Source organism: Anastrepha obliqua, chromosome 1 (assembly GCF_027943255.1).
Source record: "Anastrepha obliqua isolate idAnaObli1 chromosome 1, idAnaObli1_1.0, whole genome shotgun sequence".
Classification (NCBI taxonomy): domain Eukaryota; kingdom Metazoa; phylum Arthropoda; class Insecta; order Diptera; family Tephritidae; genus Anastrepha; species Anastrepha obliqua.
Window position 1 is genome coordinate 29,203,870 of NC_072892.1, and position 14,880 is coordinate 29,218,749.

At 37.5% G+C, this 14,880-nt stretch overlaps 1 protein-coding gene across 1 annotated transcript; it reads right to left on the reverse strand.

The window, feature by feature from the left end:
• Positions 1 to 420: 420 nt before the first annotated feature.
• LOC129253476 (synaptic vesicle glycoprotein 2B-like) lies at positions 421 to 13,045 on the reverse strand. The gene is made up of 9 exons (XM_054891869.1): positions 12,683 to 13,045; positions 12,431 to 12,612; positions 12,169 to 12,350; positions 11,881 to 12,101; positions 11,660 to 11,822; positions 6,495 to 6,612; positions 6,274 to 6,433; positions 2,753 to 2,880; positions 421 to 807 (listed from the first exon to the last, which is right to left on the reverse strand). The coding sequence occupies exons 1-9, from the start codon at positions 13,018 to 13,020 to the stop codon at positions 752 to 754; spliced, it is 1,548 nt and encodes a 515-aa protein (XP_054747844.1). The 5' UTR covers positions 13,021 to 13,045; the 3' UTR covers positions 421 to 751.
• Positions 13,046 to 14,880: the final 1,835 nt, after the last annotated feature.

Genomic DNA, 14,880 nt, shown 5'->3' on the forward strand with positions numbered 1-14,880 from the left:
GTTTGCTTTGTTTGCTTTGTCGTTCGTTCCGCGCTTTCGCTTGCAGTTCATTCAAGGTAACGGCAATGAGAAAGGTAACGACATATGAGCAAGGTAACTGCAATGAGCAAGGTAACACTAATGAGCAAGGTAACGACACATTTTTTCGTGCGTGCAGCCTGTTAAATCGAATTATAAGACGTTATCACGTCAAAAAATCGCAATATGTTTTCACAGCTTCTAGTTAACATCTTGATTCAAAAATGTATTGAATATGGCTAGCATCTCTGTTTCCTTTTCCGTTTTAACAAATCAGCTGATTATTATGCCAGCGTTCAAAGCGCCCAAGTTTTCAAAGCCAAGCAAAATAAATAATGAATACCTAGCTAGAATAAATAATTAAGTCTTTTTTATAATATTTATATGTACATAAACAAGTTTATTCACATTGTAATATAAATTATAAATCATTACACAAGCTTTGCTAATCTTACCAAATAAATAACCATATCGGACTTAAGTACTTAAAACCACATGCACATAGAATTATATTCAAACACTCTTTACAGTTGCTTGAGCACATTTACATGCGTACCTACATAAATGTATATATTAATATGAGTAAAACTATCGAGATAAAAAGAAACTGCATTCAACGACTGCATTTCCCAAGTGGCTATTAAATTATCACCTGTACATACATATGTACGTACGTATATAAAAGTAACATACAAACAACGTTTACATTTTAACTCCCACAATCCTTTCCTTTTTATGTAAGATTAAATTGTGTCCCGCTTGGCAAAATGAGAGATAAAGCACTGCCAACTGTGATAAAAAAGTATATGGAATATCAATAAAATGTTTATATTATTTTATTATATTGAAAAGTTAAAAGGGATACTAAAACTAACTGATAACATTTGTGAACTTTACAATAAACTTTCGAGTAGTTCATTAAAGAACATCTGCCCTCTTTTTATTTTTTGGTTCGGTCCATGGCATTATGCATAAAAATGTTAGGGCCGTTATAAGAGAGGCGAATGTTTTTCTAGCCAATTTAATAAGTTTTCAAATCAAAAGAGGTGTATTCAAGTGAAAAGCAAGACAAAGTCTTGCCTACTTGAATGAAGTGGATATTATAGGAACTCAGGATTCCTATTTTTTTAAATTCCGTAGCTGTACGGTTAGAACGGCGATCTGTTTCACGATTGCCACTGTTAGTTGTTTCCAACCAAATGTCTCATTTATATGTTTTTATGCTTAGAAATTTTCAGTTTTTTTATTTAGAAAAAATCTCAGTTTGTTTGTTTTTGCTGTTTTTAGTTTTTGTTAGTCAATGCAGTGATGTTTTATGCGTTTTCATGTGCACCACGTTGATCAAAAAGTTCCGGAATAACCGCCAGGGTGTGCTCTAAGTCAAGTGATTTAAGTTCTTTTTTTCTGGTTACGTTTCCACATCTGAGATTAACATTCTTACTCAAATTGTATAGCCTTTGCTTGACATTTGCTAAAGTTGCGCCGCCTTGAGCAAATCTACCTCTGCACGTCCAGTATTAAAAATGGGTTAGAATTTGTCACAACGAGCTTGTATTTAATTTTGTATTCAAAATGGTTTGAATGTTGCGAAAACCTTATAAATGTTGGAAAACTGTTTCAGTAATGATACTCTAAAGAAAACAGCCATGAACGATTCAGAAGAGATCCTGAGTCCATTGAGAACGACAAACCTAGTGGCAGGCAGCATCGAAAACTGCTGGAAACATCAAAAAAGGGAACGAAAAGTGGTTTAATAATCGAAAATCAATTAATAACCATCAGAGAGCTGGCAGAGAACTTGAACAGTGCTTATGGATCCGTTGAGGACATTCTATTTAATGATTTAGGTTTGCTGCAAAGTTGGTGCCTGAATTTCTCGCAAAAAAAGGACCGCATTGATATCACCAGAGACATGATTTCCAAGGCTGAATATGGCCCAACATTCATCAAACGCATCACTACTAGAGACGAGACGTGGCTTTATGAGTACGACACGCAATCCGGACATCAGGCTAGTGAGTAGAGAGCTTCGAATGAACTAAGACCAAAAAAACCACGTCGTTTTCAGTCAAAAAAGGAAACGATGCTTACGTTTTTTTTGGATTGTAACGCTATTGTACACCACGAATTTTCGCCCGAAGGTCAGACAGTTAATAAAGACTATTATATATTTCAGCGGTATAAGCCGTTTACGTGAAACAATTCATCAAAAAAGCGTGGATTTGTGGGTAAATAACTCTTGAATTTTGCACCATGAAACGCACCGTCGCATCATTATATGTGACTTTTTGACCAACAACGACGCGAATACCATCCAACAGCCAACGAATTCACCTGATATGACTCCCTGTGATTTTTTTTGTTTTTGTTTGAACGGGTCAAAAACCCCAGCTGGCAACGAAGGTTAAAATTTTAACAGCCGAAAAATCGAAGATGGCTTTGATAATTATACTGAAAATAGAACGCCAGAAATGTTTCGAAAGCTGGTTCAAACGCTGGCATACGTGCATTGCAGCTGGTGGGGATAACTTTGCACTTTTGAGAAATAAATTTGTATTTTTAATTTTTTGAATATATTCCGAGAACTTTTTGATCAAAGTGGTATGTCGTACGTCGTATTTATTGGACGAATTTTATTCGAATTATTTGTGGTGGCAGATATTCTAAGCTGACTCCCTACTGCAACTCGGATAACCCGAGCTCTGATGAATGTGTTTAAGAATGTCTTACTTACCAAGCAATACCAGACCGACCATCAAGAACGGTTGTATGCAACCCATTTCCATGAAAATAGGGAAGACCAAATTTCCAGACAAAGCTCCTAAACGTCCAAACATCATGGCTGTTGCTACTACTAGCGATCTAAAGAGATTAATGAGAAATGGTTATCGATAAATACGTAGTTGTAATAATATATGTTTCTTATAATGACGAATCTCGGTGAAACTAAAATTAATAAAAAAACATTTTTCTAATAGCGGTCGCCCCTCGGCAGGCAATGGCAAACCTCCGAGTGTATTTCTGCCATGAAAAAGCTCCTCATAAAAATATCTGCCGTTCGGAGTCGGCTTGAAACTGTAGGTCCCTCCATTTGTGGACCAACAACAAGACGCATACCACAAATAGGAGGAGGAGCTCGGCCAATCACCTAAATAGGGTGTACGCGCCAATTATATATAATATATATATATATATATATATATATATATATATATATATATATATATATATAATGACTAAAAAAATTGAAATTTGTGCTTTCAATAACCCGTCAATAATAATCCTCAAATATCTGTTAGAATAAAGACTCAAGTCCCAAGCATGTGCCCTCTACTCAACACAGTACCTAATCCAAGTTCAAATTCCCTTAATAAAGATAAGAAATAGCTGGGTTGGGCTGAGGGAATGTCCCTTCTTCCGGCCGCATCTAGACGAGATCTCTAAACCTTCTTCACGAAGAGGAAAATGTGCTGGAGTATCCGGGGATTGACAGGAGTCAGAGGGCCATTTTCCCAATCCTATACCGATGACTACATAATCTGCAGTGGCCTGTGAGAATGCCCATAAGTATTCTCTGTTTATGCCTGAACCTACTTTGATTATATCCCCCCAGTAAGGGCTTCGTCTGAGTAGCCCTATAATTTGGTGCCAACTCAAGTTTCTTAGCCTTAGCTTTTCACTTTTAAGCATCTCCTGGATGTTGCGTTATCCCATAGCCAGGAAGCGCTCGGGTCCTATTACTAACGAGGCCGCAGCCTCCCCAGCCAATGCATTGGCTACTTCACTCCCAGTTATACCCCTATGTCTTGGGACCCATGTAAGCCGGATATGATTGTGTATTCCTAGCAAGTTTAATTTTTCTATGCACTCCAGGACCAATGAGAACTTAACCTCAAGGGATGGCAACACCTTGAGTGCCGCCTGACTAAGAATGACAATTCGCCCCCTCCGGTGGTTTCTGTCTAAGTAGATCTCCACAGGTCTTATCAAGCGTATTGTGGCTGAAGCTCACCGTCCACTAATCAATTTGGCCTTATCAGTGTGACTTCAGATCTGCAAAGACAGACATCGACCAGATATTCGTAACACAGTAAGTCCTGGAAAGTCCGTGAAAAAAGAAGCTTCATGCACCAATTTTGTGGTATCCCCGCAAAACTAATACGGCTGGGCAAAATGGCGTTGAGCACTACCAGCAGCTCCTTCAGAAAGGACATCGCTGAGTCATTTGAAACAAACATAGTTTTAAACGGGGTGACTTCCTGTTGTATTATTGCTTTAAACAGATGCTGGAAAAAATTGTTCAGATTGCCACAGAGCTCAATCACTCAATCGACATATTTTATAAGAGCGTACAATTGCTGGCGTTTGACGATAGTATTGATATTATCCGTTAGTTTTGTCTTTTCCAGCTCTGAAAGTATCAGATACCGTAACTTTTTGACGTATCAGAGGAAGAGGAAAGAAGAAAGATCAGATGGAGAAATGCATGACTTCTTGATTAGCACGGAGAAGAAACGGCTATCGATCGCTCTGTGTCAAGCTTGGCCATAATCGTCTAAACGGTTATCGCGCTAATGAAGAAAACGAATAAAAAGCAACGATTATCTGTGACAAAAATAAGTAAATTAGCTGCTTAAATTTTGCACCACGCCTTTTATAGCCGCTGAATATCGTTTTGCACTTACTTTCCATTGACTTTTACGTTATTTTCATCGCAGCTCAAAGTGCAATCAGGTTAAAGGAGATTGGCCTCTGGAGGCAATCTCTCAAGGGACATGGTAGCATTTTCGGGCAGTTAACACCGTATTTCTCCGAACTTCGAACAGATTTCTCTATCCGCAAACTAGAGTTTGAGGGCAATCTTTCCAAATAGGCAGGATTGGATTGAGGGGAAAATCTGCACCGAAGCTTGCACCTCTGTCTTTACTGACGGTTCCCAGATGGTTTTCTCTAAATCAGCCAATTTATCTATCTCTTTTAAACTGCCGAATACTGCTAGTGTTTTTTAAGCAGAAGTCTTTGCGATCCTGCAGACATGCAGGTAACATTTCTCTAATGTGGGTTCCAGGAACATAGAGGGAAATGAAATTGCTGATGAGTTTGCCAGGAAGGGGACTGAATTGTCCTCAGAGACCTCCTACCCGGTCATCGGCATCCCCCTACAGTTCTTAAACGGGAACTGCACAAATTACACAGGTCGACAATGTTTTGTCCTATAAAAGTGTAGGGTCATTTCCGAAGTAATTTTTTGCGTAGAATCCGAATCCGGGGTTTAAATTGCTCTATCACGTCAGGATTTTGAGATATCCTAACCTAAAAGTGCAAAAAACGCTGTTTTTGCCCATTTTTGAGGTTATGTAGCTACGCAGATTTTGCTCTTCATAAAAAAGTAAGCATAGTATTTTAAATTATAAGTCTTACTCTTTTAAATGCCGTTGAGTTTGCTTAAATATCTTTATTTTTCACTGAGATATCGCATTTTGAAGTTTTTTTTATTTTTTTTGTGCGACTATGTAATCGACCGTATCACGTCTCATGTTATCTCAATGGATTTTCGAATATCGAAAAATTCACAAACATGGAAACTTCAAAATGCGATATCTCAGTGAAAAATAAAGATATTTAAGCAAACTCAACGGCATTTAAAAGAGGAAGACTTATACTTTAAAATACTGTGCTTACTTTTTCACTATGCTTACTACTTCATGTGCTATTTTGAAAATCCTTTGGCACCAATACGATATACAAAGGACTAAGAAAGTCCTTTGGACTCCTCGCCATTCAAACTCGTAGTTGTGTTTACCGGCCACTGGATGATCGGCACACACGCGGAAAAGCTAAGGTTACCATTTAACCCCCCATTGCAAAGGTTGTGGGGCCCTTTCAGAGAAGGAGACTGTTGAGCACTTGCTCTGTAAATGTCCGAGTTTGGCAGCTAGACGACTAAGGTCACTGGGTGCTCCTTTGTTCGACAGCCTGGGGCAAAGATATTTGCCTGTTAAAGGTCTCATAATGGTATCAAAACGGCGCTTCAGTGCTATTTGAGGAGTGCCAGACTGGCACTTCAAGGATTTCACCTACCTACCTACCTTTATAGTCGTATTTGGGTCTTAAGCGAATTATTGAATCACTTAGAACTTTTAACTTGAAGCAAGTTCCTAATGCAAATGCAAAAAGTTTTCGTTATACACAATATTATAAGTATTTGCATTTATTACTTACGTACATAAAGTAACTTGTTTTTTCTACACTTACCGCAGAGAAGTTGGAAATAGGGCAATTACAATACCCATAAGGGACGATGTCGATACACTGCAAATCGTCACAAACGCTGATGATATAATTAGCGTAGAAAGACCACTTGCAGACCAATAAAGTCCAATGCCAAGGCAACCAGATATTAGAAGTCCAAACGCTGAAATGTAGTAGAATCTGCTCACAAATGTTTCATTATCAAATCGTTTTAGCAAACTTACTTAGTAGCCGTTTTGCTCCCAATGCTTTCACAATCATTCCGGCAAAACAATATCCGACCAAACCGGTTATTGAAACTATTATATTATTTATGTATACATCCATAGAAATATCCGGACGCTGTAAATAAAATTTTTATGTATAATTAGTAAAAATGATAGAAAAATGTTATTCTACATAATAACTATAACTAGTAAGACTGTCAGCCAAGGTTTGCACTAACTACCTCGTAGCAGTAATAACAAGGAAAACATTGCTCAGCTCTCGATACTGCTCTGAACTCAAACAGATGAGTAGTGGAGCAGGTAGCGCAAAACGCGGGATCAACTGTTTTGCTTCGCTCCAAGTAACATTTTGTTAGTAGCTCAGAGCAGTAGTCAAAAAACAAATTGTAAGTGCTCTTTGTAGTTGGAGTTGTAGTAAAAAACTTGGAACTGGACGGAGCACTACTAGCGAAATGATTCATGTGTACTCCAGTTACCGCTACTCATCTGTTCAAGTTCAGAGTTCAGGTGAATATTGTGGGCCATCACCTTCACGATTTATTACAGAGTAGTGGTAGTTAATGTGGTTTAGCCAATCCTTTTGTTTTCTTTTTCACAGCTGGATAAAGACTTAAAAACCGAGAGATTAGTTATTTCCTTTTTCTGGCAATAAACTCGCTGCTTTTATAAGAGCGTTATAAATAACTTTTGCAGTAAATATCAAAGCGGAGGTATGAAATCGGATTGAAGTTCTTACCTCCCTATTGTCGTCAATTTTCAGCTAATAAAATAAGCTACAATGCACTCTTTTGATGTTTCGTCTTTTGCGAGATCAAAGAACTGTTGCAAAAATTTTTTTAAAAGTACAATGGCGGGGATATTGGCTATTGTTTGAATGTTGCTTGGAATATCAAAGTTTTCAAAAAAATCCATGAATGGAAGGAACCTACAGTTTAACCCTTAACTGGTCCGGTACTCCATGAGTAACATAACTGGTCCGGCGTAGTCTGTGAGACGAGTACGTTTTGAAGCTCAATAATAAAACACAACATAAAGTTATTATTATTTTTTAATAAACATCGATATTATGAACACAAATGAACTATATTTAGTAAAAATACATGCAATTGGGGCAAAGTCTAACAAATTATAAACACAAGAAGGAATAATGTACCACACATCTACAAAAAAAATGCTTATTCTTTCCGAAAATCATAAAAAAGTGAGAACAAGCTAGTTAACTATTTTTTTTTTAAGAATTGATTTGTAAATCATTATATAACCATAAAACTCATAAATATATGGAAAGTTGAAGGTGGTTTTGTATCCAGCAAGGCCCAAAGTTTACAAGTTTGAGATACAGTTTTTGCAGATTGGATTTGTGCACCCGAAGCAGACTGGATTCTTGCAATAAACGCATAGGTATTTGGTCATCCTGCGTTTGTTGCTAGGACATATATGGCAAATCTTACGTTTTGGAGAATAAGATTTGTTTCATCATTAGTTGGTTGTTCTTCTGGAACTCTAAGTATCCTTCTAATCATGGTTCGTATTTCACGTGGTATATTCATCATTGTTATGCGCCGTTTCATATGATCTTCCACCAATTGCATAGCTAGCTGTTTTCCAAAAACATTTTTTTCTTTTATTATTGGATTGTTTTTGTAACACTGATGAAGAATATAAGAATTTACCGCAGAAATAACCAAGACACGGAAAAAGATTGTCAATGGCCACCTTCGACTACGACGACTGGATGTACTTTTTGAACACTTTTCGTCAATGGAATCAACTCCTCCTTTATTTTCGTTATAAAAAGTGATTATTTCTGGTTTATTATTGCTGTTGAAGAGCGGCGTTGCTAGGCGTAATACTGCTTGCGTAGGTTTTAAAAGTTTCTTATCTTCGTCACTGAGACCAAAACCATCCGAGTCCTTTCCGCAATAGATATAAGCATTATAAAGATAGCTGTTTCTCGCGTCTGTTAAGCACTGAATTTTAAGGCCATATTTTGCTGGCTTGTTTGGCATCTACATCTTAAAGCGGCATCTCCCACGGAAACTCACCAGCATTTCGTCTACAGTAGCAGATTGCCCTAATCCATATAAACTTTGGCAATTCTCTATAAAACTGTTAAACACGAAGGATATAGCTGCAGTAGGGTCATCCTTTTTGCGTTCTTCTCTATCTTCTCGATTATCAAATCTTATCGCAGCCAAAAGGACAACAAATCTTTTCTTACTGAGAACTGCTCTGAATATGTCCCTTCCAGTTCCATCTGTTGCAAATAGGTGGTGTTTTGAAACAGCAGAATATTTTTCACTCATCGAATTTAGCTTTTTGTTAGTGCACTGCATAATATGTTCAAATATATTGTCACTAAAAAGTAAGCCCCAAATAGCTAGCGGATCTGCAGACTCACCAAGCATCCTTGCCTTTAATTTCAGTATGGGAACTTTCATCACAATGTTATGTTTTCGGACTTTAGATGATGGATGAACTTCTGAAGTACACCACCTATACCGATTTTTGCCATATATATATTTCTTTTCACTTTCCGTTGAGTCCACTTCATCACTGTCATTGTCCTCCTCATATTCAGATAATTCCGAGTTAGTGTCATGCTCTGACTCAATATTATAGTCGTCCGATACATCGTCTATATCACTACCACTATCAGTGTCTTCGTTATTCCACTTAGAGAGAGTTTCTTCATAATCACAATCGCCCAAACGCACCCGCTTAGATGGCCCAGCCATAACTCACTATATTTGAAACACGCACTAAAGTAACGTAAAGGGTCCGGCGTAGTCTGACAGACTACCGCGCAATTATAATCGTTCCTAACTTAGAGTATAACTGAACGAAATCGACAGAAATGTGACTATTTTTTAATGACCAATAGGGGAAGGAATAGGCGGAGCGACCCGTATGTAGGTGGTTCCAGTAGCAAATAAACAGGATTTGTTTATATGACGTAGTCTCTCAGACGACGCCGGACCAGTTAAGGGTTAATGCCGCCTCCGAACGGCAGATGGGTTTTTAGGAGGAGCTTTTTTAATGACAGAAATAAGCTCGATGATTTGCGACGGGCGATATTATTAGGAACAAATTTTCTATCGGTAGTCATGAACCAGCCCATTCGTCCACGGCTCGGTGAGAATGTTACTCCCAGAAATTCTAGCTTTTTTACATTTTCGCTTACATAATTACACTAATTCACAGCCAAAAAAAAATACCAGTCTAACGGTTAGACGCGATAGAAGTGAAACCTTCCGTAAAACAAACTGAGAGAGAATGAGACGAAGGCAGCATTAGGAGCGGGATAATTATAGGTTCATTATAATATTGCTATAAAGTTCATATTTTATTCATCCTCAATGTTTTCAATTTCAACAAATGATATGAGTGGCTTATGATAGCTAAAATATGATACAAATGCTTTGGTTTCGATGTTGTCAACATATCTTTGAAATACCGTGTCAATTGTTGTTTTTTTCTGTCGATATTCACGACACTTTTCTGCATTATTTTTCGGCATAATTGCGGTAAACATTTAAAAATGAAAATATTTACGAATATAAAAATACGGACGCAATACAGCACACGCGGTTGCTATTATGAGCGTCGTAGCGCGTATATTACACAGACGTACTAACATACACACAAACATTCGTAGGACGCTTGGTTTGAATTTTTTATACATATGTATGTATGCTATACTATGGCCTAGCCTATGTATGTACATACATATTTGTGTTCTGAACTTCCAGCAAAACAATGCTTATTAATATACACATATGCATCTACATACAACCGCACACACAGGCCACTCACTTTATTCCTGTAAATGCGTCTGTCGTCCAAAGCTAAAATTCTATGCCTAGCGACTACAAGAACAAAATGCATTAATAGGCGCAGGCGTAGCGGCCATCATCCTAGTTGCCATAGCGCTGAACAGTCGCGGCGGCGCCGAACAGTTTCAACTATTGTAAAGTGCAACAAAAACTCATCATCAAAAAATTGATTTATAAATTCGAGCTCATAGTTCTAAGAGCAAGTACTTTCATTCATAAAACGAGCCGCCCATATGCTAATTTTCTCGACAATTCGAAAATAGTCAATATTGGAATATTTCGCGTAGAATTATTTGCCAATATTCAATTTTTGTCAAGTCGAGTGCCTGCGGCTCCGTAAATATGTTTGCACCCATATATGTATGTAAATATATGTTTCTAAATGCTCGACAACCGCAGCTGCCTGTTCAAGGTTAGTGTACATTAGGCCGGGTCGATTTGTGGGAAGGCAAAAAAATTACCCATTGCTCTGTGAAAATCATATTCTAGGGATCAGAATAAGAAATTTTGGAATTAAGGAACCATACCTCTAAAACGATTTCTGATGTCCCCCAATATGGGTCGAACTTTTTAGTTTCTTTTCTATAACTCACATTCATTCATTTACATATGTTCTGACTAAATAAATTTCTTAAGAGAAAAAATAGATAATATTATAAATAAATAAAAATAAAGAAAAAACATAGCCATTTAGCTGATTTTTTCATGTAAAGACCAAAAATGGTGATATTTTGAAATTGGGGGACATCAGAATTCGTTTTAGAGGTATGGTTCCTTCGGCAAAGTTTCTTATTTTGATCCCTAGAATACGATTTTCACAGAGCAATGAGCGATTTTTAAATTGACCCGCCCTACTGTACATGCAATGCTGTGCCTATGAATGCGCGCTGGATTTCTTGAGAAATTTTACCGTATGTTTTGCTGTGGCGAGGCACATATGTACATACACACAACATATATACATATATCCGCATATATACATACATATATAAATTCACAAATTTAAATTTGCTTATGCCATCCTTCTGTGTGCCTGGTAATGAAGCATTTTCTATACATACATATATATACGTATATCTTTTTTCCTCTTCTTTTTGGTGTCGCTTTTTCGTTTCACTTTTTCTCAAATCACTCCCAACGATTCTAAAGAAGTTTTCACTTCAAAAAAAAGAACCGATCTAACAAGCAGTCGCTGTATCCGAAAATCCACATAATTTTTTTTTTGTGCCAGTTTCTGTAGTTTTGGAAATAACGGTCTTGGAACACAGAAAAAAAGTACAAATGGTAGACAAATTACTCTTTGTCTAAGCAAGAAAAATTACTTACTTCACTGCATTTCTCCTCGAAGTCGGTTACCACAGCTGTTTTATTTACACTATACTCTAGAATTGTACAAAGATTCGCTGATTCTGTTTTAGAGGTCTCCAGAGCTTCGTATTCTCCAATTGATGCGAATAATTGCGGTAGCCAAAGTCGAATGGTATTTAAGCTGTAATTAAATGTTTTCATTGATGAGCACAACTACAAATATAATTCATGCTACATACCCAAGCAAAATTAAAAACTGCATTGCGTACGCGTGAAGCGAATGCCCGAATAGAGGTTTCTTGAACATGGGCTTGATCTGAATCATACCATCACGGACAGCTTGCGTAAATGTTCTTGGTTCACGCTTAAATTTCGGCTTAACCGGTTTATTCTCCACTGTGAATACATGCTCATTGACATTGGAACCACGATTCGGTACTTCCTCAACCAGCTGCTTAATCTGAACAAAGAGAAATACCCTAAATATGTAAACGGATACTTGAAAGGTGAATTAAGATTTTACGCACAGGATAGGTATGCATAGGAACTCTCTGATTAAGGGCATAAATCTTTTGAAATGAATGTAGAGCTTCAGCATTTCTCCCTTGAGACATAAGAAACTTGGGGCTCTCTGGTAAGAAAATGAAGCTAAGTCCACCAATCAAACTTGGTAACCCGCACACGGCCAAGAATATTTGCCAAGAGTACACTGAAATGTTTTGTGGTGAAAATAAGTTGATAAATTATTTTATGAAATGTTTTATAAAAATATTTTGTATATCAAAATACCTTGTAGACTATCGAACAATAGAAAATTCCAAGGTCTTGGAAATATGGCCCATGCTATTAATGGTAAAGCTAGCGTTGCCAACGAATTTATCATACCCAAAATCATGAGCACTCGTGGTCGTTGTTTGGCAGGATGCAACTCGGTTAAATACGTAAAAAGTACAGCGCCGGGTCCATTAACACTGTAATGAGAAATATCACAACAATTGCGAAACTGACTACACAAAATAGTTTTTCGTATACCAAACTTACATAAAGCCACCTAAAAACTTGAAGGCAACGAGCATTTGAAAGTTTTGTGTCAATGAGCTACTAAACACACAAATAGCATCAGCTAAGTAACCGAAAATCAAAACTTTTCTCCTCCCCAATGTATCTGCCAGATAGCCCCAAATGATTGCTGACGTGGTCATTCCAGCATAGGTTGCTGCATTCAGCAAGCCTTTATCTCTCAGAGTCATCTCAAGATCACACTCGGCAACCGGAAGAATGAAGGACATTGTGGAAGTTTCAAAGACAGTAGCCAGCGCCCCAAATACTCCAACGAGAAGCAAAACAAAATTAAAAATCCCGAAACCTGCTGTGTCCATAGCCTTCTCGAAGTCGGCGGGTTCATCTGCTAACGGTTACATATGAAAGATACAGATTAAAGATACTTGATTAAAGTGCATACAAAAGCAATATTTGTAAAGGAGTGTAAAATATGAGGGGTGCCTTTTATATTTCGGGATTAGAGAACAAAAACAAATTTTAATCATCGAAAATCACTTTATTGTTTTTCAAAATATTCTCCATGAAGATCTATACACTTTTGCATGCGTTTGAACCAATTGTCGAAGCACCTCTGCCACTCTGAATGAGATACCTCCAAAACATGCATTCTGAATGCCGCAACCGCTTCTTCAGGTGTCGAAAAACGTTGACCTCTCAGTTTGTTTTTTACGTACGGGAATAAAAAGAAGTCATTCGGTGCCAAGTCAGGACTATACGGCGGATGACCCATTAATTCGATGTTTCGGGTGCTCAAAAATGCAGTTGTTTGAGCCGATGTGTGAGAGCTCGCATTGTCCTGTTGAAGAGTGATCCGTCTTTGGCGATTGGTTTTCCTAATTTCTTGGAAGACAACTGGCAAACAAATGGTTGTGTACCACTCAGAATTTACTGTTCTGCGTTGTTCTAGTGGTACGGTTGCGACATGTCCAGTTTTTCCGAAAAAACAGGTGACCATTTGCTTGGAAGTGCTTCGTGCGCGAACAACTTTTGTTGGGTTTGGCTCATGTTGAAACACCCATACAGTCGACTGCTGTTTACTTTCGGGCTCATACGCGTAAATCCATGATTCATCACCTGTCACGATGTCATAGACGTGTTTCGAAGCCCCGCGATCGTATTTTTTGAGCATTTCCTTCGACCAATCGACACGAGCCTTTTTTTGAGCGATCAAATTTTTTTGACAATCAAATGTTTATGCAGTATTGAATGTATGCTGATCCCACTAATGCCTAAGATTGTCTCAATCTCACGATAGGTCACATGACGATCTTGCAATATCAGTTCGCGCACAGCATCAATGGTTTTCGGAACAACAACTGATTTTGGACGACCTTCACGAAATTCGTCTTGGAGTGAACTACGACCACGATTGAATTCACCATACCATCGATAAACACTGGTCCTTGATGGAGCTTCATCGCCAAAAAATGAATTAAGTTCATCCATGCAATGTTGCTGAGTTAATCCACGTCGAAAGTTGTAAAAAATAATCGCACGAAAATGTTCACGATTTAATTCCATTTTTGCACCGAGATGAATCTTTTAAGTTACTGTAACCAATACAAATAGCGCAAAAAATGTCAAACTTTGCGATACAGCTGTCAGTTGCCAGATTGCAACACAAGGGTTGCCAAATCCCGAAATATAAAAGGCACCCCTCGTATCATACATAAATGCATGCACTACTCACGCCCTATTGTTTTGCTGAGAAATTTAACTTTTAGACTAAATGATGACCTATTAAGATATCATTGCGGGCCAAAGCGTATGCTCTTTATTTCAATGCAGCTAGAAGCCGGGGTTCGTAACCTCTTAAAAAATTCGCATTCTTTTATTTTTGCTTCTTACCTTTCTACTAATTTGTAAATAAATTGTTATCTCTTTAAAAAAAACTGAGTTCGTTAATTACCATATCTTGAAAATCCGTTAACCGGTTGTAAATTAAAGTAGAAGATTTCACAAGAAATCATTTAATTTGCATTCCGCTATACTTCTATTAAAATTTTCCCATAAAACACATAATTTTTTTTTTTATTTATTTATTTATTTTATTTATTGCCTTTGAATGGATACATTCTTACAGACTATATTAAGCTAATGTACAATAGTTTAGTAGTTACTAAGAAAAGAACGATTTAAGATGATTGACTAAGATGCCATAGGCCATGTAAAATCAG